This window comes from Neolamprologus multifasciatus, chromosome 20 (genome assembly GCF_963576455.1).
Source record: "Neolamprologus multifasciatus chromosome 20, fNeoMul1.2, whole genome shotgun sequence".
Classification (NCBI taxonomy): Eukaryota; Metazoa; Chordata; class Actinopteri; order Cichliformes; family Cichlidae; genus Neolamprologus; species Neolamprologus multifasciatus.
Genome location: NC_140458.1, coordinates 30145404 through 30170908, shown reverse-complemented (window position 1 = coordinate 30170908; position 25505 = coordinate 30145404). Strand labels below are relative to the sequence as shown.

Here is a 25505-nt window from a genome sequence, read left to right as displayed (position 1 = left end):
TACTAGCTTTGGAAGCTAATAGCTTATTAAGCTCATATCGACTCATAAACGAGCTTCGTAGCAATAATGGAAGCTGAATCTCAAGCGTCCGCGATAATTCCTCTTGCCTTGCCCAAAGGAGCGGAAAAGTTCTGCGAGCTTTGCCAAAGAGAAGCCCGCCTGCAATGTAGCAAGTGTCGAGTCACTTTTTACTGGTAAGCTCAGTTTATCCGAGCTGTAGCATGGCGATGCCTGTGCTAACGACTGACCCGTTATTCATAGATAGATATATTTTTTTAAAGGCATGTATTGTGTTTAGTTTATATGGTTTGGTCAGAACCGTGTTTACGGGTTGGACGCTAGGTGGCAGCGTTCGCCATGTTTTTTCCCCCTCCCACGCTCACACATACATAACACGTCGGTAAGGAGGGCGTTTTAGTGTGATTGTCATGAGGAGGGAGCGGAACAGCTGGAAAATACATTACCACAACGCTTATTTTTGTTCTGTTGCCTGCGTGTTGTTTTCATAATATAATTTGCTGAGCTTCAGCTTTTATGTAAACCCGACGTTACCTTCTTTGACACTGTTTTATATGCGGTTCCAGACCATAACATGGTGCTGGGCAGTTTCCCCGTTGGCACACACTGTGGGTAGTGAAGAGGAGCATGTGGCGAGATCACTCCCTGTGGGGATTTATGGAAAGGGATGAGCAACTAAAGCCAGTCTCAGGCAGCTTACAGATACTTATTGTGGCTGTCATCCTTTCAGTCTTTAAAATGGGTGAATGAGAGGCACAATTTTTGGTTTTATTAAAAAAAAAAAAACATAGATATAAATATAGATACATATATATGTCAGACAATAAGAATCAGATTCTCAGGATTCTTTAATTACACGTGAAGCAAGCATACTGAGCTATTCCCAGTCATGGATTGAGCCAAAGTAATACACATGGAATAGGGCTTTAGGGTAAAATGGTTAGACTTAAGTCATCCTACTTTGGCATGCGAGTCATGTGTGTGGTGATTGTTTGGTGTATTTTGCATAGAAAACTCAGCGGGGACAAGAGAGTACATCCTGAAGAGACCACTTGATTTGTGTTTATCTCTGTGTGTGCCTTTCTGTCTGTCTCTGTACTCTCACAAGCACAAGCTGTGTCAGTGCTACTGTTGATATGACATGGTCAGATTTCCAGCTCCCTGCTTCTCACCACAAGTACACTGGAATGAGCGCACATTTTTCACAGTAGGGGGGAAAAAACCCAGCTGAAAAGCAGGACAGTTTCCACACAAGTGTGCAGAAGAGGAGAGCCAGATGAACAAAATTACAGACCAGTTATGTAATGGCATATAATTTAGTATGCCCTCTGTGTACTCAGATGATATCTCCTGAATCAGAGAGACTCTGCCCTGAAAATGTTAGCAGAATCCAAACAAGCTGTTACTGCACAGAGATTTTTACTGTCAAGCACACATAATAGTATCTGTCTGGACAAGAGAGGTGAGCCTGATCCATATGTTTAAATCATTCACAACAAGTAAGAGCTGCAGCTCAGCTTATGTTATAAATCGTGATTCTTTATCAATAGCTTCATTGCCAGGAAAACATCAGCCTCAGTGTGCACGGGGGAGACTTATTATGCATAAAAATGCTTCTTACAAAGTCCTGAGGTGGCTTAAGAGAATATAAATATGACCGAATGACCTGTGGGTTTTTAAACCATCCAGCGCTGCAGAGCACCAGCAGGCTGACTGGGTGGGGATCCACAAGAGAATTTGTCAGCTCCTTGTTCCCATCCGCGCCCTGCCACACCGCAGTCTCCAACAGACCAGTCACACTGAAACACAAATGAAAAAGGTGAGGATGCGTGGAAATCACTGGCACCACATATTAGGAGAAAAAAAAATATGAGGTTTTGAAGTTTGAGTCTAGGTTGCATTTTTTACTGTCAAAGAAAATACAAAAAAGGACTATATTATTATTCCTTGAATGGTTTATTTTCCCTTTTTCTTTATATGATTTGTCATTATGGTGCACAAAGTCCAGGTCTAGGTTGTAGCTCCTAATTTTGGAATATAGATTCTGGAAAAAATATGTGTTACAGCTGAGAGGAACAGTCAAATAGAGGCATTAGTGTATAGACAACTGAGATAGTGTTTTATTTTAAGAGGAAATAAGATATTTTAATTTGATGCCTATCTTGGATTTGATTTCTTATATAGGCGGAGCTTATTGAGATTTGCAGGTTGGTGGCTCAAAGTAAGCTATCTGAGGGAAAACATCAAGAGGCTCTGCCTGCTGCTCAGCTCTGCCTGCGTTGTTCCATAGACGTTCATGGCCCTAACACCGTCCAGCTGGTCCCTGCCTACCTGCTGCTGGCTGAAGCCAACATGGGTGAGAAACAAGCACAAAACGGCTTCTCAGTTTAAATGTTCTCTTATCGTGTGGTGTTTCATGCATGACCGTATGTGTGTGTGTGCATCTCCAGGTTTGGGTAATCTAGACCTTGTGGCAGATTTCCTGTCCCAGGCAGAGTGGGCAGTGTTGAAGAGTCCAAAATGTGGTCTCACAATCCACCACCAGCTCCACAGGAGCCTGGGCCGCCTCCATGTGGCGATTGGAGACCTGGATACTGCGTTTTATGACTTTGCAAATGATGTCTGTGTCATAATTAGCACATTAACTGTTTCATATCTTTATTGATATTGTGAGGAGCAGAAGCAATTTGCTAACCAAATGAAATCCATGATGGCTTGTTTATTGCTCGAGCATGTTTTTTCGAGTACAATACAGTATTGTGTATTGAATTAGAGTTTCTTGGAATTTTAAAGGGGTGTTGAGCAATAGTTTTCAAAGTTTTCTTTTTACTCATTGTAATCCAGTCCTTGTAGCTGACTCTTCTCACAAGAATGAGGGTTTTTTTGCTTGTTTGTTAAGCCATTTAACATTGACCCGTGAATCACTCAAGCATAACAATGGCACCTAACTCAAAGATATGAACCGGTGTTGTGTCTACACAAAGCAGACAACTTAGCAAAGAGCCAATTTCATTGTCCAGATACTTTGTTACTAGCAGCCTCTCACAAAAGCACATCATTTTTGAAGCTATGAAAAATGCCAAAGACAGCACAATGTGGGAGGCACAAAATAGTATTTTTGCACTAACAAAGTGATTTCTGAAGAGCTGAAAACTTGGCATAACTTGTCCTGATGTGCTGCGTGTCCTTAAAGAAAAATGAGGAAACTGGAAAAGGGGAACTCAAAAGAAGAAGTGGCCTAGAAAAACGATCTACTTGTCACATATCCTAAGAGAACCATCTGGCCCTTGAGTTGATCCATCTACTGTTTATCAAAAATAGTTGCAGTTGAAGGCTGACAGAAATTTTTAAGGAAGGGAAACAATGAGAAAAACCTGAGGAGTGTCTACAGCCATCTGTAAAACATGGTGGAGCGATCATTTGGATCTTGTCAAAATTGATGGAATAATGATAGCAGTCAAATACCACCATTCAATCCATTAAGCCTCTGGAAAGTGTCTGATTAGTTTATCAGCATGACATTGATGCTCAAACACACTGCAAGTGCAGTAAAAAGCAAACCTGGTTAGAACAACAAACAATGGAACAAGATCAGTTACAGACTAGCCTCCCCAAAACCTGGACCTCAACATTACTTAAGCAGCGTGAGATCATTTTAACAGAGAATGGAACAACAAGCATTTTGCACATGTTTTGTGTCGTATGCATCAGTATGTATATAACTTGATTTCCCCAGATCTACTTTGCCACTGAGGAGTATGGTCTGGATAGCACAGTAACCTCTCGGGGCTACTTTCTCATGGCTGATGTGTTTACCAAGCAGGGGAAGATACCCACTGTTCGTTCCTTGTACTCGGAGGTCAGTTATGTTCTCATTGCCCTTGAGACTAAATTTATCTTCTATGCCTTTTACATTCTTTTGCTCATATTGTAGGTGGCACGTATTTGGCACAGTCACCTGACCAGACTTCTCGAGACTCGCAAAGAAAGCATCCAAAATCCACCGGTGGACTCCTTTTATGGTTTGTTGCAGCCACTCTGCATATATGTTTTGTATATACGGTATAAAAAGGTTATAAAAACCAATCTAGTCGATTCAGCGGTTCAGCAGAATCAGACAATAACATCACCAGTCCATCATTCATGCTCCAAACTGTCAACAGCCAACAGCTCCACTGGAGTATCACTGAAAAAATAAGGTCGACACGTCTATATTTGGAGTGTGTCTTGCTGCGCAATGTGAAAGCTAAACCCCAGATTTATGCAAGCTTGTTTAGAGCTGACTAGAGACCCATGCTGACACTACTGTGGCTGTGCAGCCACCACGCCACTGCCCTGTATCACAGCTGCTGCCCTACATATAATGCTAAGCCTGTCAAACAGTTTCCCATGCTATCTGGGATGTTTACAAGGGACAACACAGACATACAGACAGGCGTTTGTTTTGATCAAACTTGTACACATGCATGTCACTTGCTTTCTTTCATTGTTTGAGGTGGTAAAGCATGTTTGAGACCACAGTAAACTAGACGACATGCTTTTTTTTGTGTCCATGCCTTTCAATCAGACAAAGCCGAGCGAGTTGAAGTGGATGAGATGTTGAGAACTATGTTGGAATTTGAGCAGAAAGACACCAGAAAAGACCCAGCACGGATTGCAGTGGTGGCCCACTGCCTGGCCATGTTGTCGTTCCTTGGAGGATACTTCCTCAAGGTGAGCCACCTGGTGAGGTATTAGAAGTTTAGTTTGCCACCGTGACCCATTTCCCCATTTCCCTATTTCCTACTTGTGTTGTCTGAAGATGGGATTATGTCTATTTGTCTACTGCTAAGTCTCACGATAAGGTGGGACTTAGCACTAGCTAATGGGACTGTCTCAACGCTCTGACTGCGGCCTTGATTTCCAGTCTCTTCTTAAAGCTGCAGCTCTTTGTGTGTGTCAGTTTGAGATGTCAGGCGACAAGGCAGATAAAGCCATAGCGGTCTATCTGCACAGCAAACAGCAAAACACGTTATGTATCAGGCTGGTATGGACCTGATGGGATCCTACTTCTAAGGTCAAGTAAACATAGGATAAAGCATGTAACAAGCAATGATACACATGTGGATTTTTTTTTCACAGCGTTTATTTTTATTTTGTGGCTTATAGGCAGGGCAAGATCCAGTGCACTTAGTTATTCTTTTACTCAATCAACAGCTACACCAACCATATATATATATGTGTGTGTGTGTGTGTGTGTGTGTGTGTGTGTGCACGTGTGCCATGGTACCCTGGTTAAATCATGATTTTTCTCCTTGTATTCACTACAAAGTGATACTGTTTCACAGCTGGTATTGTGTAAAGTAATGTTAATGTTACAGGTCTCTGGGCTTTTAGTGCTGCACTTATAAAAGTACGTCAGTGTAAGAACAGGCAGTTATCACGATGTGGATGCATTATTATTTTGAGGAAAATTTAAGTAGTTTCTCTGAACATTAGATAACAGAGCCTATCTGTAGTCTTTTCAGCTTTTGTATATGGTACCGAGGGAGCTGTGGGTAGATGCACTTATGTCCAGGTTTTTGGATAATGATACATTTTTAACTTAAACGCTTGCTATTTGGTTTAAATTAGGTTACTTGACTTGGCCACTAACTAATATCTCATTTCTTTGAGTTCCTTTTGCAGTTTGCTTTGGGGTCATTATCCATTGTGAGCTGTCTGATTGGTTTTGCAGCATTTGCCCGAATCTAAGCGGAGAGTATGGGCAAATATACTTCACAATTCATCCTGCTCCTTTTATCAGCAGCCACATAAACAATGAAAACCAGTGACCTGGTTCCACTGGCAGCCATACATGCCCATGCCATGACATCACCTACACTGTGTTTGACAGACGATGTGGTATGCTTCAGGTCACAGGCTGTTTCCATCTTTTTCCATAATTCTCTCCTCTCATCATTCTGGTTTATCTTGCTTTCATCTATCCACTTTTAGATATTTTTTAATTTTTATTTTCAGAAAAATCAGAAAATCAACTTCAGATATTTAGATCCAGAAAACATGAAAGAACACAGGCCTCACCCAGGCATGAAACTGTTTGTCAGTAATTTACCCAGTTACTGGGGCTCTGGAAATGGGGGGACTGGGTACTGCAATTCCATTAAAACAGTGAATGCAGTATTTGGAATAAGCCCCTCAATTTAATGCTGAAAGTCTGCACATCAGTCACGTCTTCATTGTTTGCTTTAAAAGTCACTGTGCTAGTGAATGGAAGCAAAATTACCAAAAAAAAAAAAAAAAGTGTTATTGACCCGGCTATATAATACTGAAACCCCTATTAACAAATTGCAGCTATTTTTATGAATGCTGCTCAAAACGTTCCTAATTATTGGGGATAACATAACAGCCCAGCAGACCAGCTTACTAAAGGGTAAAGTGGGGTAAATAAGTCAACTGGGTTGCGGTCCAATTTCAGTGATACCATTATATAAGGCAGATTTACTCTCTCAGGAGGGTTTAACAGCTGCAGTTGCTGTGTTTGTTTCTGTGTGCCAGGCGCAGGGATTTGGCAGCACAGCCTTGCAGGCCAGCCAGCTGATACCAGACCATGACCTGACAGAGCCCATCCAGGCCCTGCTGCAACTGGTGAAGATACTCCACACAGTCCCACATCCTGGCTCTGCGGAGTCACAGTACTAAGCCCTGCCCATCGCTCTGCTTGGAGATCTGCTCTTTAAGGATATTTGTGCAGCCCCACAATGAAAATAAAATATATGAAAATATACAATCAAATGCAAAATGTTCCATATGTTGTACAGTATTATTGAGAGTGGATAAAAAAATTAGATGCACAGATGTAGTTAAAAGAAAAAAAGACACATTTTCAGTTGTTCTGGATAATGACTCGTCTTTATTTTGATCTAAAAAAAAAAAGAAAAAAAGAGGGATATATATACATCATTTTGAACATTAGTGAATTGCATCTTTTTGGGATCCATTTCTTAACACTGTCAAAATGTTATGGAACACAAAAATGGTCAAGGGCATTTGCTCAAACCTTTGTGATGCAATGTTTTTGCTTGTTTTGTACCTAGCAACCCGGAGCCTCTACACCAATTCACCAAATCCAGACATAATTAAAGATTTCCAGTGTCTGCGCTTTGTCAAGAGAGCTGCACTTTTAGAGGCAAAAACATTGCATCGTCCTCCTGCAGTGGAAAGAGTGTTGTAAACCTGTTAGCAAACCCAAGGTTCATGTCAGAACAGACATTTAATTGCTGAGATCTTACACAATATGTACAATTCTGAAACAATCATTCATATAAAAAAAATCAGTTTTAAAATCATCTCACTACTTGTGTTATTTGCACTGAATTTATACAATAAAACATTTGTTGTTGGTCAATTTTTTTGGCATTCAGTTTCAAACACGGAAACGCTCAGATTTTCCCATATTCCCTTTTTCAATTTCTGAATACATTAGCAGCAGTTCGGAATTAAATATTAAGTTTGTGCACTGTTGTTATATACAGTGACTCATCCACAGGTCCCTACATGTTTGTTCCAAACTGGCCAACTTTCATGCAGGCCAATCAGTTTCCTTCCCTGTTTTGCTAGCATGTGGTACCCCTGTTCCTTTCAGTAGCTTCCATGCCGTTTATTTACTTTATAACAGTAATCTATACAGACCAAGCATAAAGAAATCAGTCAGAATTGGGACCTTGACCTCAACTGATCCTTAAAACAGTGTTCCCAAAGAAAACCAGATGATGAACTGGCATTCTTAAAGTCAATGGAGCACAGTTAAGTGAACCTTCACTGGCTAGATGGATCATGTATAAAATACAAATTCAAGCAGGGGCCAGAAGAGAGAAATTAACATTCCACTCTTTCCTATGGCTAGCTAATCAGGACTTTTAAAGATATGTGATCTTTATATTTACACCTATGAACACGATGTGGAATGACGCAGGTTTCGATACAAGGACAAATACTTTAAAGAATGGGGGACGACAACTGGAGATAGTTTACCAGACAAGCATTTATGTCAGTATGTGATTTGATGAGCACACCCACCAGCCCTCCCGCATCAGGAGGGTGGACATCAGCGGATTTCACAGTTTGTCAGATACTTTGATCATATGGATACTGGACAAATATCACAGTAGAGTAAATGATGTTGTTTTCCTCAGTGGAGACACTGTGATCATTTGACAGCAGACTTAAAAGCTTCCTTTTCTGGTTGTCTGGCAGATTTAGATTTGGCACCCTCCAGCAGGGGCCTGCCGTTAAGAGTCCAGACAGTTAGTAAATTGGGCCCACAACACAAGGAGAAAAAAAAAAATCAAGCTTCACAGCGGTTTCACTTTATTGACACAATATTAGTGCACACAAACCACTTTTTTTTCTTTAAAAATACCATAAATTAGGAAGTAAACAAGGAACAATATAAAACAAGCAAGGAAAAAAAAAGTGCATGTTAACCATGGTATATACCATAAAGTCTTACACTGTAGTTTACAACCTTTTTTTTCATTGTTGTTTATGTATATTCTGTCTGCTTGTAGGTATGTGTTATGTTTTAGACATGTCTCTAGCTTGGATGGATGTGTCATGCCTTTTTGGGGGTCAGGGCTGAGATCCAGGCTGCTTCCCTGAGTTGTGTTCGGCACAAAGCGTTATACAAGCCTAACAACATGACCGTCACCATGTGAAACAATTTTGGGGTTCATTTTTGTGCTTTTGATCATACCTGTAAATTTAATCTTAGCGAATGGTTCCGCAGCACAGCCTACAGCTATGTTATTCATTTAAGGAGGCATACAGGAGGTAAATTCAAAGGAACAAAAAAAAAAAGTAAACACAAAGGTCTTAGCTGCTCTAATCCCTGGATTTCCTTTCTTTTCTTCTCTCAGGAAAGGAAAAAAAGCTAAATTATATTTACGAAGACTTTAAAAATATAGGGTTCTTTTTTTTGTACATTATGCCAACATTATTTTGTGGGTTAGGATGCTTAGTTCTACATATAATATGGCTGAGAAGGCTCATCTAACCAAATTCAGAAAGTTTAGCACCAAATTTCACTCTCTGCCTTTTAATATTGAAAGTCTATACACAAGAGTTACCCCACAACTTGTTAAAAATATCACTGTTGGCGATTTTTTCAGCTATTCCAGTCTAATCTGTCCAGGTGTAAATATATGGTAAAGTTAATTGACTATCTAAATATTTACATAAAAGATAAAAAGAAAAGAAAAACATAAAGCATGTCAGGGGCCATTTGAAACCACAAGGATCCTGGCTGATATGTATTGTATGTCTGAATATCTGTTATCCTATGGCAGTGAGAAGTCACTTATTTGAGGTATATTTTGTTTGCAGGTGTAGATGCAGCTTTCACACTCTGTCTAAACTTTCCTAAATATGTCACCTTAGCAAGAGAGAGAGAGAAAATAATAAAAGTGCTAGGCATTTAGTGGCCTAGCAGCAGCAGACTGCTACTGCTGGTAAGGCTAAACAAAGATACTATGTAGGAATGTAAAATTAAAATTTGAGCAGTTAGTTCATTTTTATATTCCAGTTTTGCCACCCAAACACATCTGATGCTTGTTGACATGAATCTTTTACAGCTCCTGTTAGTGCAGGATGGTTGCGGGTCCTCTCCTGTGTCCTCAGTTTGAGCACTACATCACTGCACTGGAACTGACAGAGTAGTGCGCCTAGCATCCCTACTACTTGAAAGCACTTCATGTCACCTCCAATTCACCAAACCTGACAGCAGTCTCAGCAGAAAACCTTTTATATGACAACGGAGACTATATGTAAAATAATGTTATTATAATATGATGATTAAAAACATGGCAGGTGTATGCTTTCACCCATCCATAAACACCATGCAGGAACTCATAAAGGCCAGTTTGGCACTAATTTCTGTATCCCAGTCTAACCTCATGCTGCAATTTAAGTTTAGATCGTGGGGTTTCTGGTTTTGGGAATAGAGATGCAAAGAGAGGAGAGTCAGGGGAGCAGCCTCAGATCTCTTTTTGTTTGTTTGTTTTCTCCGTTTCTGTGTAAGATAACGAGATGTCTTAGTGTTTGTGTCCATGGATGTGTCAGGACAGCCCCTTTTAGATATGCACTTCTTTCCATTAATCTGATAGCAAATGAATGTGTCACCTTCAAGTGTGAATGAGCACCCTCGTCACTTTGACATAAAAACCTCAACTGTAACCGGACAAGCTCAGCCCTCGTAGCTTTACATCTTTATGACTTGCTCAGCCTTCTAGCAAATGCCCCATTGGGCAAAAAAAATTGTAAAAATCTAATTTCCATGAATATTAAAATATTGTTCTACAATTAATTTTGCAATTTCCAATTCGGAGGAGCAGAAGAGAGCTCTCGTTTTTGGCACCACACACTCACCTGCTGTTAGTGATAACATTGAAAAGAACTAAATGATCAGAAGAAAATGGCAGGCCTTTTGTACTTCTCTATGGCAAAAATATCTAACACACCATGGCTCTGTCTGAATGAAGCCGTGAGGAGTGGTTACATAATGTCTAAATGACAGGGTGTCATCACTTTAACGGACTGATGAAGCCAGCAGTTTTACATATTGCATGCCTGAAAAGGGCTAAGTTTTAGTTTTTTCCTTGCTTTGCTGTTTTCATGGTTTTTGGACTGATATGAAATTTTAAAAGGAATGTTGATGCCATTAGTGTGCGTGTGTGTGTTTGAAATGCATTTATGGGGTTTGTGTGAGAGCATGAAGATGTTTGGGCTCACTCAGTCAATAACTTGATCTCATTGGCAAGGAGGGTGTTGAAGTTGTAGGCTGGATCAGCTAGGTCTGGGAGATCAGGCAGGCTGGGGGCTGTGGACTGGCAAGGTGACGACTGGGAGGGCTCGGCCAGCTCTGGGTCGCTCTCGCTGGAAGTTGACCCCACGCTCATGTTGCAGACTGCTTCAGGCAGCGAGCCACCGCCAGAAGGCACGTTGCACACTTCGGGCTCGCTGCTGGTCTCGCTGGTGCTTGACACGACGGACAGCAGAGACATCTTGCGAGTGAGCCGGTTTGGGAGCATTGACAGGACATAGTCAGCAACAATGCCTGCTACGTCCATGCCACAGGCCTGGTCGAAAGCAATGAAGCCCACATTTGCGTTGGCCTCGCAAACCACAAACGAGCCATCGTTGAGCTGCAGGAGGTCAATGCCGCACACATCCATGCCCAGGATGTTAGACACTTTGATGGCCAGCTGCTTGCCCTCCTCACTCAGGGGGCACATCATGCCTACACCACCTGACAATTCAAGAAGGAACATCAGGCTTTTTTAGTACAAACCACAATTTACAATTCTTTCACGAGACTTCATGATAGTCAAAAAGCAACTAATCTTTTATAAATCAAGAGCAATTATATTCAAAAATGACGTGGGGACAACTTAGGATCCTTTAATGTTTTCTGGTTATTTTCAATATTTAATTTCACAATTAAATACCACATCAAATTCACCCTAGAAGTGTCAAAGAGATTTGCTACAGGAATGCAGAAGACTGTGATGACTGATGTCCTAAATATGTCACAGTGTATTACAGCCTCAGCTAAACTAAAACTTTCATCCTCTGACAGTGAAAATCAGTCTCCTCAGCTGGAACACTCCAGGGTTGATTCAGGACAAGCCTGTTGATTTCGCACTCTTTCCCAAAGTTGAGTTCTGAAGCATTTCTAAAGCATTGTACTGATTATACCCAAAATGCATGCTATGAGCAGGCCAGTTCCTCTTTATGAAGGTCTTTGTTAATAACTCGCGCATACTTTACTTATCACTAAGTTCATCTTTTTTTAAAGATAATTTTTCCATTGGGAACCTAAAAGATAAAAATGATCTTTAAAAACTACGCCATATCTAAATGTAAATAATAAATAGAAGAGCTCTTGTTCTCAAACAGCGATACCACTTAACCACACGACTTTCAAACATGAGAGTTTTACCATGACCGTGGAAATAATTCAGTAATTTAATGTCTGCCTACCCAACGAGCAGTTGCTCTGCATGCGACCATCAGTGGAGCAACGCAGCATGGAGCCGATGATACGGCCGCCTACTAGGACAACCCGCACATCACGGCCGTGCGACTCCTTGACATACTCCTGAAATAGGTAGGGGGTCTCGTGGCGGATCACGTGGCAAAGGTCCGTCAGGTGGTGTTTGTCCCGTGCCAGGAACACAGCCTTGCCTAAGCAAAGGGGACACAAGATTAAAGAAGGAAGGAAGGAAGGAAGGAAGGAAGGAAGGAAGGAAGGAAGGGCTAGTTTTTAAGGTTTATATTTTACTAGTCTGTCCAATCTAAACAGATCTATGTCATGGCAGCCTGAAGACATATAGCTGCGTTGATATTACCACACTAAAAGAATTTGCTTGCTGGGTCTGTCATTTGTGGTGTGCTAGCTGAGGGTGGAAAACCTAAAAAGCTTGGCTAACAAGTAGCTGCTTCTGCTGACCAAGTCTCATGCCAGTTCATGTCATACAAATGACAGGATACTCCTCTGAGCAGCCACAGAACTGCTTCTCACACAAGATAGAAGTTGCCTCTCTTAATTAGCACTGCTTTGCACTTTCTTCTTATTTTCAAGACCTCTGACCCCTGCTGAGGGAAAAATCATGTGGTTGCTGTGTGTCTGTGCACAACATGCAATAAAAACACAACATCAATAACGGTCTTGTGACTCTTTTAGACATGTGACCATTACTTATCTGAGAAAATACCGAGAAGGTCAGTCAGTACATCAGGCCACTTGTCAGTAACACCAAAACATCTGCTAAGACCCTTGGTGTCATCTTTGACCAACACCGGGATTTTGAATCTTTAAGCTCGTTCATTTTTCTCCTGACTTGAACATTGCAGCTCACTTTTCACATACATCTCTCAGTCCTTCATAACCCACCTCCAGTTGCTGCAGATTGCACCAAGCAAGGCTGCTAACAAAAACTAGCTGTTGCTCTCATATCACAGGTATTTTTGTTTACCTTCACTGGCTCCCAGTGAAACTCTAAATCCACTTTACAATCCTATTATTAACCTATAAAACCCCTACTTGAACAGGCCCCTGCTTGTATGCCCCTGCTACTGAGACCTTACCACTGCAGCCAACTTCTCAAATCATCAGATCGGGGTCTCCTTGTCAGTAGTCTTAAATGACTACTGGCAATTCCTTTTTATAGATTAAGAGAAAGTTAATCTTTTCCTCATTATTTTTGGGACTTTTTTCCAGGTCTATAGCAGTGTGCATGCTGGAATGAATGTGTGACCCTATGGTTGATTATGTGTCTGTATGTCGGAATGTGTATACTCATCTTTAGTCTGTGGCTTTTATTCAAACCGTGAAGCAAACTCTGTGTTTTGAAAAGCGCTATACAAATAAAGTTATTATTAATACCAGCGATTCATAATATTTTTAAAAAGTATTTCCTTTATGTGTGCTCTTGAGAGGGAAGGGCAAAGTGGAATTCATTCGTGTCAATGGTCAACCACAGAGAGAGTAAAAACAGCCCTCCAGACGCCTAACGCCATAAAAAGGGTCAAGTTAGTGGTTGACCAGTGACTGCTTTCCTAAACAATGTGCTGTGATGGCAGCCTGGGCCAGCAAAGACCATTGTTATTCCTTCACACAATAGCAGCGACTGTCAATAACTATGAATAGGAAAGGGCTAATGGTTCAGACCGGGGCTGATCTCTTGGAAGCACAACATTAATGCCAAAGCTTCAAACCTTCCCACACAAGCCTCTTGTGTATTCAGTCTAAAAGAGGAAACTGAGATCAACTTGTTAACCATAAACTAAAATAAGTGACCGGATGACCACACTGCAAGCATTAAGAGCTTCTGTTTTGTGTTTGATGCAGCACCGCAGTGCTAATCATTTAACAGCCTGCCAGAGAATTTCATATAAGAGTGGACTGAGCTCCCATGAGGGAGTTGCAGTGTACAGATTTTGAGTTATGGCGTTGTGACTAGAATGGATGACAGGAAGTACTGGGCTGATTGTTTTACCTCTGTGGCCACGTGCATTCTTCACTACCACCGGGTAGCCCAGTGGCTCAGCCTCGTCAATCATCTTCCGGAAGTTGTCGTGCCCACCTAGGAAATTTTTCCACGCACGCACACACATACACAAACGGAGGACACACGTAGAATATATTAAAATGCTGTCCTTGGTTTGATAGCATGGTTCACATGTTACAGCCAACTTTGCAGGGCAGGAGAGCGAATGTAGCATGTTGCTATGGAAACAGAAATGACTCAAAACAGCGAGGCTGTAGGAGTGCTGTCCTGAGCGTTTATTTGCTGCTTGATTCATAAGAGTGGAACAGAGGAGTCAGTGAAGGAGGCATTAATGTGAAGCAGCTGACCGTATCTGACACTGATTTATAACAGCAGCCTGTAGCAACAGATGTGCTTAAGCTTTCTGTGCTCTGCCGTGAGAGGTGATTAAATGTGTTAAAAATACATTTTTTTTAAAGAAATGTAGAAATCTTTTTAATAATATAGTCTTCATTGCTTTTCCTGTGTCTCTATGCTCCATTCAGTGAACCGAGCAGATGTGAACTACCCTGTCACGTGGCTTTTTTCCGATGCTCTGCTTCACATGTGCTTTCAATGACAAGGGGTGAAAGAAGACAAAGTTCAGAGTAAGAGAGACTGGACACCAAATGTTGTTCCGATCATTAGCTGCTGAGATAGAAGAGAAAAGGAGTGAGGGGAATTTACGTCTTTTATTTTGAAAAATCAGAAGGGCAGTGTTAGGTGGGGTGTGTGCGTGTGAGTATGGTTGGGGGGGGGGGGGGGGGGGGGGGGGGGGGGATGTTACATAAGCCCTCCAGCTGCTCTGCATGCATCGCCTGGCCTACTGTGCAGAGAAACGGATGGAATGTAGGCCAAACACTCCCTCCGCTTTCTTTCTTTTTTTCCTTTTTCTCTCACTCAGTCTGTGTCCTTTTTTCTGCTCTCACTGTGGATTTTCTTGCAAACCGCAGAGAAATATATATATATATATATATATATATATATATATATATATATACACCTTTTTGTCTGCCGTTGATTTGTCCGAGAAAATCAACAAGAACAACGACTAAAACAGCAGCCTGTTGTTTTTGTTTGGCTATCCTGTGTTTCTTGGCACTAGTTTAAACACTGTTTTCACAGATGTTGTGAGTATTAAAACAATCAAAAGGTTTGAAGGACAACTATGTGGATTCACCCATATATGTCTGACTGCTCCACATGTATTTGGACAGAAGCCTATGATGCAAATTATGTGATTTAAATGTAAAACACACCTGATAATGACATCACTGCTGCTTGAACAAATGCCGATTTGACTGTAGATGATGCAGTTTTACGACCTATGTGTGTGCATTTGCTTTTACTATCGGTTTTGTTTTCCATTAAACTTCAGTTTCATCCGGTTTTAACATCACCGGGCAAACAGTGATGATCACTGTGACCGACACCTCACCTGGTTATCTGTGTTTATTTCTGCATTTGTCTTATATGCAGTGTGGACATAGAGTCCCTGCATTATATATATATGTAAGTACTTCCACAAACAATAAAGTGGGGTTCGCTGCACATGTATTCATGTTATACTTAAGGCATTTTCACACACGCTGAACGAATGAACAAAATTTCTAGAGCTGAAATTAAGTCACACTTACACCTTTGTTTATCCAACAAAGGTGTAAGTGTGACCTAATCACACTGCACTGGAGCGCTTCTTAGCTAGTCTTTAACATGTTTGCTATAAAGTCTTGGTGATGTTCATGTGTGAAAATAGCACAGTCAAGTACTGATTTACCGTAAGAGAAGGTGTCAGGAAGAGGCACCCCATGCCCAGCTAGTTCTTGAAACGTCCAAAACTTGTTGACACAGTTGAGTATGGCCTGGGGCCTGTTGATCAGCCGGCAACCCATCTTCTCCAGGTGGCGGAGCACAGTGATGTCACTATCTGACTGAACCCAGGGCGTGGGTACTCGCACCATCACCACCTGTGGGTAAGATGTCACCAATTCCTGCTCTGCTCGCAGTCCTGTAACGGTGGAGGGGAAATGACAGGAGGGGCAAATAGAGAAATGTATATTTAGAAAAACACTCCTGTGATCAAATAAATTTAATTCATTTATTTGATTGTTGGTCAACAACCTCATACATATATAAAGTTCTTCAGATTATTGTTCTGAGTTGCTGTACAAATGTTTGATAAATACCGTTTTCTCATCTGTTTCTGAAACTCATGGAACCAGAACCAGCAGCCGACATCTGGCCTGTTTTTTCTATTTTCAAGACAACAAATGAATGTGTCACTGTTAATAGCTCCAAATTCTTCCTGAAAGTCATATGCAACCCTAGGAACAATGTGAAAGTTCTCAACAAGACTCCATCCATCATCTAAGTGTTTGATGACACTTTTCCTTTAGTCATCACACAAATCCATGTGACCAGGCCAGCCACCTCCAATGCTGGTAAATTTAAGCCATTTAAACCTGCAGTACCTACTTATATAAATATGTATTTCTTGCCCACATTTACAGTTACATTTACACGTATTCCTCCTAGACTGAGTGACAGGTATCGTCACTGACATACTGACACTTTATACTATTTTGTCCCTATGTAGGGCAGTGGGCTTGCAAAAGAAAGCTCAAGGGTAATAATCTTAAATTTAATCAAACATAAGAAAACTGTGCTTAAAAACAGCCTGAGAAATCTAAGAGATCTAAGATCTTAAATGTGTGGTGCTCTGTCCCGCTGAAAGTCAAAATGACACTGGTTTTCATTAACTTGACATCACTTTTATGATGCAAATGAGAGCTAAGTAACTACAATAGGCTAAGTGAACACTTCTGAATGGGTCATTTCAAATTCAGCTCTGAAATCATAAGCCATAAAAAACAGGGGAGAAATAAATGAAAAGGCTTGCATGTTGTGATGGGGACAATAAAGCTGGTGTTAGACAGACTTCATAATTTTTTCTATAAATGCTACAAATCCGGCGTTTCAACATTCATTAACCTTCGGAAGCATAGCCAGGCTGTCAGATTTTTTAGGCTCAATTGCAAATGGACAGCACACTGAACTATGACAAATGTGTACCTTTGTGCTATAGCAGGAACTTCAAGTACAAAAAAGAAGGGAGGAGACACACTGAACACTAGCCCAGCACTTAGCCTCAACCATGATGTGAATTTCAGCCATCTTAGGCTCACAATAGCGGTAATGACCCTGGCTAAGATCATCAGAGGTCAAAAGAAGCTGCTGCATGCATAATAACAACCGACACCTAGCTATTAACATGCAACCCGCCTGCACAATGCACATCTTACATACACTCCTTTAGGGTCATTGTGTCCGCAGACGGGTAAAAATAAGTGAAACAAGAGAAATGCATCTGGTATGAAAGGGCTAGGTATGTTCTAGCAAACACAGAGAAAGGGAACAAGGGGAGAGAGAAAATGTGGCGCATTAAAAAAGGAGTATGAAGCCATGAAAAGAACCCCACCCCTCCCTTTCTCTCCTCCTCCTCCTCTTCCTCACAGTCTCAGTGGTAAAGCAGGAGGATTCACTATCGCTCCAGCCCTATTTAGCGCTTAAGACACACTGCTCTTATTGTGCAGCCACTGAGTGCAATGTGAGTGGTGTTACAGTGAGAAGCGTCAGGGGATGTGGTCTCATGGTTTTCGACAGACAGTATCCACAGTGCTCGTCTCCATCTCCAGGGGGACCAAACAGAGACCGGCGAGGCACCCGGATGAATCATTCCTATTCATCTGTGCAATTGCTTGCGCGCGCCGCACTGACTGTCATGTGACCACTGCAAAACCTATCCGACATCCTGGTGTACAATAATTACAGCATGGGTTTTTGTGATATATGTATATGTATGTCAGCACTTCAAGCTTTCAGATGTTTCTGTTTGCACCTCCTCTTTTTCACTATAGACAAGTAAGAACAGGTTGAGGAGGAGCAAAGACTCAATTTGTTCAAGATGATTGTAATACAAAAAACAATTTAAAAAAAACAATAACATTACATATTTTCAGTCCGCAGGACAAAGCTAACAAGCATTCTATGCATGCCACTGCAACATCACAAAGCAGGCTTACAAATGCTGTGAAAGTGTTTGGCTGTTTGTCCGGAATGCAGTCTGTGCATCCTCTTGCATTAGCCCACTGAGACAACAGTTTCTTGTGGTCTGGTTTTGGGGCGACCATGCTTTGTGTCTATTTGCAGATCTTTTATCAAAAGCACAGATCAGACAAGAACATTTAGTGTAGGTCCAATGCAACATTTGGATTGTGCAGCACTTGAAGCAGACAAGATGAATCATGTGACTTACATTTTGACAAAGACAAGGCCAAACAGCTTGTCAGCAAAAACATGAAATCTGCTACTGAGAAATTCTCACACGAATTATGCCATATCTATTCTATACTATCTATATAAGAGCTATCTTTTCAATTTCTCCTTCATTGCCATCCGGATGTGTTGATAAAACTAGAGCAGTTTAGATCTGGCTCTTTGTTGCTCTAGGACAGGGGTGGGGAACTCGAGGCCTCAAGGGCTGGTATCCTACAGGTTTTAGATGTATCCTTGATCTAACACAGCTAATTTAAATGGCTAAATTACCTCCTCAACATCTCTTGACGTTCTCCAGAGGTCTGGTAATGAACTAATCATTTGATTCATGTGTATTGACCCAGGGTGATATCTAAAACCTGCAGGACACTGGAGTTCCCCACCCCTGCTCTAGGCACTGCTTCTTCTGCATGGCATGCAATGACTGTCTTTGGTGGCATGTCAGTCATGTTGTATGTCAGACAAAAATCAGAGGTGGTGGTAATGCCTCACCACCATTTCATTGTTTTTGGCTTTGTTCATCAACATCTATCAGGATCAGAAAGTATGAAATTGGAAGGGTAAAAAAACCCAGTAATCATAGAGCAGACAGTTTTCTCTTTGGCTACTGCAACCATGCAAATTACACAGACAGACTGATTTGCAGAATGACCATATATAAAAAGAAAAGCTAAGCCATACTAGTCTCTACCATTCGAGGAATAACGTTTTCAGGTAGTTTTTAGGGTGTGAGTTACACAACAAGCCATAACTAAATATCTTAACTCTAGCATGTGACATAAAGATGTTGCCATGTGTTGAATGGAAAAACTGTGAGCCTTTTTGTCAAACCTAATAAAATGTAAATTAACCCTTTCCAGGCCACATGCAAAAACCTGCAAATGAGATCCTGCTGGCTAATTGACGAACAAGCCGTTTTCCTGGAGGAAAACTTATGCAATCATGCAACACACCAAAAACGTTTATGCACTGTTTTTATTATCTGAAAATGCAACATTTGCTAAACACTGATAAAGTGTAACTGTTAATTTTTGCACTAAGATTCTATGAGGTAAGCACCAGAGATATGCAGCATTTCTGTGATAAAGAGCCATCACATAGCCCTTATTTAGTACTCACTTCTTTTATCAAATGTACAATAATTAACAACCACTCTGTGATGCATATTAAGTAAACAGCAATACTGTTCATCAAAAGGACTCTTTTCCCATAAAATATAGAGTCTGTGCTTTATAAACAGCCACACAAAAATTCTATCCAAACCTTAGTGTCTGTTGTTGCTCTTGCTCTCAGTTGTTAAATTAAGATACCGAACCTGCCTTAATGTTCCAGCTTCACTGACATGGAAGTGTTGCATTTTTCATCTCAGTAAAAGTGTGCCCACTGGCATGGATCACGGATCCAGTCTATCTTTAATTTTTTTCAATCACAAGATGTGAAATGCCTCCAGTTTGCTAAATGCTGGGTTTAGCTGTGAGGGGCCACCATTCCTCATTAAAATATAATGACGTGTATGTTGGGGTGGCTCCACTGATAGCTCCTCCTAGTGACACACTGAACTCATTAACTTTAGTGTGGAACGTCGACCTGAACCTGACCTAAAAACAAAAAAAGAAAAATGACGCAGAAATGAATCAAGAAAACCTTTAAAACTTCTACTTGTACAGGTGTTATCAGTTTTATGATTTTGACATTATTATGACCTAAGCTAAAAGAAGAAATGGTTTATGCCTCCTCACAGGTCAAAGTTCATCCCTGGATGAGTTGTGATATGAGGGACTTTTGTTTCTCAAATGTTTTCTGTCATACAAATTTTGCTGAAATAACTTCACTGGATTTGGAGTAGGATGTACTAATATGTTCAATGTAAACTGCACATACATTTTGCGCAAATGTAAATTTGATCAAAACAACACACAGAGATGGAGGAACACGTAGTACTAATTACACTTACAGTGAAATATCACTTGTGTTTCCAGTGTAGAAACAAGACCAACTGCTTTGCTCTAACTGCAAATGTAGCTGTATATCCTTAAGCGTTTGTTCCACATTTGCCTATGGCACTGCTGTGTAGGGCTGGGCCATATTATACCGTTCACGGTAATACCTGGAACAATGCTAGGCAACGATAAGAAAATGAAATATCACGATAGAATATGGGTAAAACGCGCATGCGCAGTGCCAAAAAAGCACGACAGTAACGTAGAATGAGAATGGGGTGTCGCTACCCGATCCGTACCGGAAACCCGATCGGTACCCCGCATGCGCGAAAGGTGTCTACTTCCGGTCGTAGCGTTTTACGATAGTTATGGGTCAGCGTATCAGCTAAGATCTTAAGAATAATAAGTATATCTTAAAATGTTTGCAATAATGAAGCATTTCAGTACAATGTAGACAAAAACGAAAAATAAAAAGATAGTTACGGATCAGGACTCCCCGATCCTTACTGCGCATGTGCAAAGTCGGACCGTACAAATCGGGTCTACCCGATCCGTACCGCGCATGTGCAGATGTTTTCTTCTTCTTCTGTTGGTTTAATGGCAGTTTACTCCCCAGTGTATGAGGATACTGCCACCTGCTGATCGAGCGAATGAACCCTATTGTAAACTGAATTGGCGTCATTACAAACGCGTGTTAAATTTGATTTAGTGATAGTCGAGTATGTTTATGCTTGTCTGTGTTGAGAGGATTGACTGGAATAGTGTTGATGATGTCCGCTATCACTGTCAATTGTCAGTAAACACTTAATCTGGCTGATGAATCTTCACGTGACACACTGCTAAATCAATATTATTAAGTCTGTAATAAGGCGCCATTCTTCTTATTTTACGGCGCTGTTGTTCAATCGGGGGACGCTCTCTGTTGAGGAGAAAAGCATGAATTTGTTTGTATACAGATTATCCATTGTTTAAATGTCCCGGGCAGTCGAAAAGGAGGCAGAGCTGTTGAGAAATGCTAGGAGCTAACTGGGCGCTAACCGTATCATTCAAATATATTGAATGTCGTAATGTTGGCAAAGAGAGGAAGTGACGTAAGATTTGCGCATGCGGGGTACCGATCGGGTTTCCGGTACGGATCGGGTAGTGACATGGGGAAAGCAGATTGTTGAGTGAAATGGATGAACCAGAATTAGTTTGTAAAAATAGTGCAACCTAACTGGTTTGGTGTTTGTCCGTCAGATACACAACAAAGCACATTTTTTGTAGAACATGCAAGCGGGCCGCCGTATTTGTCGGACTAAGATGCTCGTAAATCTGGGAGTAATCTGGGTCCTAAACTCCGTCCTTTAAGGTCCCGAAGTCAAATATACATCACTGAGAGTTAAAAATTGTCTAAATTCTTCCATCTTTAATAAAACGATCAGCGTTGCTGCTTTACCAGGTGTTCAGAATTCATTACATTTAACAGAGATAGAAGTTAGCGGAAGTTAGCTCGCTAGTTTCGCTAGTTACCTAAGCATGATATAGCATGTTCTGACTGAGAGATTTATGAAAAAAAATCAAACTTACAGCTCTGCTATCACTTCCAACATAAATGAAGACAGGAAGCTACACAGCAGTGACGTTTGTAGGGTTACTGAAGTTGGGCTAGCTGGTATTTAATGATGTGCTACGTGGTCGCTAGCGACACAGCTGTGTTAGCATAACATAAACAGTGAAGCTGGAGGACGAACGCTAACACTTTTCCACTCGTTAAAGGTTAACGTGAAGGTTCCTGATGGTTAGAGACAAATGCAATGGCATGGCAGGATGCTGTAAACGGACCAAACTTCAGTCAGAAGAACAACTGAGATAATCCATCCACAATAGAAGGTTAGTGATTAATATAGTGTAACAACATGGGAATAGAGCAGCTGTGACAGAATACAGCATTAATGAATCAATGGTACAGAAGTGGAAGAAGCAAGAAGAATGAGTTGAATAAAGTTTGATTTATCTGACTGCATTGTTGCCTTATAATCCCGTGCACCTTATGGTCTGAAAAATACATATTTGACTTTTTTATTTGGCACACTGCAGTTTAATGTAGCAAAGCATCTCTTTTTAACTTCAGTGGATATTATACATGGTTATGCTCAGGATATGTCAGCCCATTTCTACTGGAAATGCCTTTCGGTTAAACGTTCAGCAAGGAATTTGCATTTGCACTGTTAAATGTTTATATAGCTTTAATGCACATAAAAATACAGCTGCTCGTTTAAGTGAAAATAAATGGATGGGGTTTTTTTGCGCTAGTAAAGTTGTGGAGTTAATCCATATCTTTAAAAAACAAACAAACAAACAACAAAACTGCATTTATTGCCAGGTGCATAAAGAAAAAATGCACTACAGGATCCAAGGATCTGGCCATGTATCCTGAGGCTTCCTGTGTAGAAATCCCACAGCACAACCAATCTGTTCACTGGCTGTTAATCTGTGATGTCAAGCCAAGGCTCAGAAGACATTTACTTTAGGCAGATTACAAACTACAAGCCATGTTAACTGCCTTGCTCATGTGAAGCTTGTTAAGCTATACAGTTGGACAGCTGTCCACCTGCATTTAAAAATGTGCAGGGTACAGAGTATATATGTCGAAAATTGTTAGCGCCAGGCTATATTTATCTTGGTAATTATTCTGTGGGCTGTGCCCATCTGTTTGCATGTAAAATCCTATTTAAAGTGTAAAGCCTGGCTTGACTGAGGTGTACAATACAGCGGTTTAATGTAACAGTGCAGTAAGGGACACCCTATCTACATTCTTAACCATTGCCATTTTTCAGCAGGCACTAATGTCAGCCTAAAATTATATGTTTTTAACATAGTCTCAATTAACATCTGTGTGTTAATTGAGACCTTCACACATCTCCTCTCATCTTGTGACATATCCCCACTTCACACCAGCCTGACAAATTCCCTGTTCGTCTGTTTGTTAGGAGCTCCTGCTGTTGCCATCACTTTATTGAGGCCTCCCTAGTCATTTCTATGAAATGTTATCCTTACATGACACTCAGAATCACGTGTGTTTTGGACAAAGCAGCTCAAAATGAAAATAAACGAAGAAAAAAAAGTTGAAAATAGGTGATCACGTTGGTTGTATAATGTACAGAAAACCCTGAAATGCCAGAACAAGTTGATGCATGTTTATATCTGGTGACAGTTTTCAATAATAAATTCAGTAATAACAAAAAATCTCGATATGGGCGCCATAAAGATTTGCTTGTCATTTACCTGCATTTAGTGTGAATGTCCTATTCTTTTTCTTTTTGTTAACTATTACTCGGGGAGTCAATTATAACTATTTTAAATGATTCAATGTTTATATACATAAAATAAAAATAAAATAAATAATAACGCAGAACCTACAGCCTTAGTTATCAAGCGACGCAATCTGTAGCAAAGTTACAACAGCTCACTGATGAATGCCTCTTATCTAATAACTAGGTCTCTGTGGTATTTAAACACATTTTTCTTTTAGCTTTTATTGCCCGGGTAATTCAGATAATTTGCAATTGCCGGGATTGCAGCGAATTCAGCGAAATTAAATCAAGCGTCATCCTTCCCCTTCTGGAGGCAGTCTAGCTGGAAAAGTAGGTTAGGCGGTCACGGCCATGCTTACACTTCGCTTCCTTGCAAACAGGCAGACCCAGCCAACCCCTCGCTCTGTATTCAAGCTGTGTGCAACCCCCTCCAAACAATTAAAGTCTACCATCTATACGGAATACCGATCTCAAATAAAACCAAACTGTATATCGTTTTACGACCGCGCATCGATCGTGTGGTACTTGCCTAGCTGGCCCTCGCAGATCGTCAGCACGATTTGATCCATGAGGAGGTAGCGGAATTCTACGTCCTCGTCGGCGCAGTGCTCCTTCAGCGCCCGGAGGATCTGGACTTGTGGATACTCCTGGCTGATGCGCCGGTCGGTCAAGAACCAAACTCGAGAACACATTTTCACGTTGTTTGAAAAAGAAATCCGTTTGAAAATACAACAGCTGTGGGCGTGGAGGCAGTAGGTGACCGGTGGCAGCGCGGGATTTGAGGGTCAGGCGGAGATGGTCACACAATGGAGACCTCGGCGGCTACAACCGCTGTTTGGACCGAACCGATGTGGACAAATAGTCTTCTTTATCACCTTTGTTTCCTTTCACTTCCTGCCATTTAGTCTTTCGCTGGTGCAGTTTGTTGAGCCCACACCGAGCTAATTCGACAGCGCGAAGAGAGAACGACGGTTTTACCCGCAAAAATGTGGGGATGCAGCTCTTGCCACCAGGGCAAACAAAGCACGAGCTTTGGCGCTTTGTATTTCCGTTAGCCGGGTCAGAGCTGCTAGCAAAAAAAAATCCCCGCGTTCCCAGCGGCTGTGTAGTGCTGCAAACAGCAAAGCTGTCGGTTTTTTTATTTACAATAAACTAACCCGAACAACTATTTTTTCTATAGGTTTGGCTGCTATCCACGAGGTATTGGTGCTGAAAAGTGCACACGCTTCGTTTACAACTCCACTTATCCGCATGCCCGTGCACGGTTATCGGGGCCTGCCCCAAAACAAAGGTTTCGAGAGGATGTAACCAATCACAGCTCGCGAATTGTATCACTGCCCAAAAAGCACGCGGAAGATGTGGGCGAGCCGCTATAATGCCAACCAATGAGGGAAGACTAGGGGGGCCGAGCCTGGAGGGATCGCGCGCTCCGCAGTTCAGTAAGAGACGTCTGCAGAGCGCACGAGACCGCGCACTTTCCGAACCGGTTCAGACCAGACCGGCGAGGGGGTCTGGCGAATGCCGACAGCGCTGTCTCTAAGCTGAAGTGGCAGGAAATGAAACAAGGTCATCACAAGCTACTACATTCTCACCTTCCATTTCTTTTATCCCACACTCGGGAGATTTCTAAAGACTCATATTTGACAGACAAATAGTATTAAAAAGTCGCTATTGTTTACCAACGCTGCTCAGGGAGCACCAACAGCTGAGAAGCGGAAGAACACCTCGGCGTGACAGGAGAGCGAAATTATGCGAATGACCCACTTCTCCTTCTCTCCCTCACAGCTCTTTGTGCTTGTGCTGTTCGTGACTGTATTATTATTAGTAATAATATTCCTGGAGCGACTGGA

At 41.4% G+C, this 25505-nt stretch overlaps 2 protein-coding genes and 1 long non-coding RNA gene across 4 annotated transcripts; 1 reads left to right on the top strand and 2 right to left on the bottom strand.

Moving 5' to 3' along the window:
• On the top strand, positions 1 to 8888 carry zmynd12 (zinc finger, MYND-type containing 12). 2 transcript variants are annotated; one of them, XM_085145847.1, is made up of 8 exons: positions 1 to 194; positions 1708 to 1837; positions 2203 to 2374; positions 2469 to 2638; positions 3755 to 3877; positions 3953 to 4040; positions 4586 to 4731; positions 6556 to 8888. In XM_085145847.1, exons 1-8 carry the CDS (start codon positions 67 to 69, stop codon positions 6697 to 6699), a joined length of 1101 nt encoding a protein of 366 aa, XP_085001973.1. In that variant the 5' UTR covers positions 1 to 66; the 3' UTR covers positions 6700 to 8888. The 2 variants fall into 2 exon arrangements, with proteins under 2 accessions (XP_085001973.1, XP_085001972.1); XM_085145846.1 differs by having other exon boundaries at positions 4586 to 4743.
• On the bottom strand, positions 4585 to 24970 carry rimkla (ribosomal modification protein rimK like family member A). Its single transcript, XM_085145845.1, has 5 exons — positions 24185 to 24970; positions 15862 to 16092; positions 14055 to 14141; positions 12037 to 12240; positions 4585 to 11302 (listed from the first exon to the last, which is right to left on the bottom strand). The coding sequence occupies exons 1-5, from the start codon at positions 24345 to 24347 to the stop codon at positions 10782 to 10784; spliced, it is 1206 nt and encodes a 401-aa protein (XP_085001971.1). The 5' UTR covers positions 24348 to 24970; the 3' UTR covers positions 4585 to 10781.
• Positions 14525 to 15855, bottom strand: LOC146495228 (uncharacterized). The gene is made up of 2 exons (XR_014871525.1): positions 15771 to 15855; positions 14525 to 15723 (listed from the first exon to the last, which is right to left on the bottom strand). It is a non-coding gene; the product is annotated as an uncharacterized LOC146495228 (long non-coding RNA).
• Positions 24971 to 25505: the final 535 nt, after the last annotated feature.

Coding starts and splice junctions, on each gene's coding strand:
- rimkla (XM_085145845.1), bottom strand. CDS start 24,347: ATGTGTTCTCGAGTTTGGTTCTTGACCGACCGGCGCATCAGCCAGGAG. Junction 12,241..14,054: donor GAATGCACGTGGCCACAGAG/GTAAAACAATCA, acceptor CCCTTTGCTTAG/GCAAGGCTGTGTTCCTGGCA. Junction 11,303..12,036: donor GCAGAGCAACTGCTCGTTGG/GTAGGCAGACAT, acceptor TTGAATTGTCAG/GTGGTGTAGGCATGATGTGC.
- zmynd12 (XM_085145846.1), top strand. CDS start 67: ATGGAAGCTGAATCTCAAGCGTCCGCGATAATTCCTCTTGCCTTGCCC. Junction 1,838..2,202: donor CTGAAACACAAATGAAAAAG/GTGAGGATGCGT, acceptor TTTCTTATATAG/GCGGAGCTTATTGAGATTTG. Junction 4,744..6,555: donor TCCTCAAGGTGAGCCACCTG/GTGAGGTATTAG, acceptor TCTGTGTGCCAG/GCGCAGGGATTTGGCAGCAC.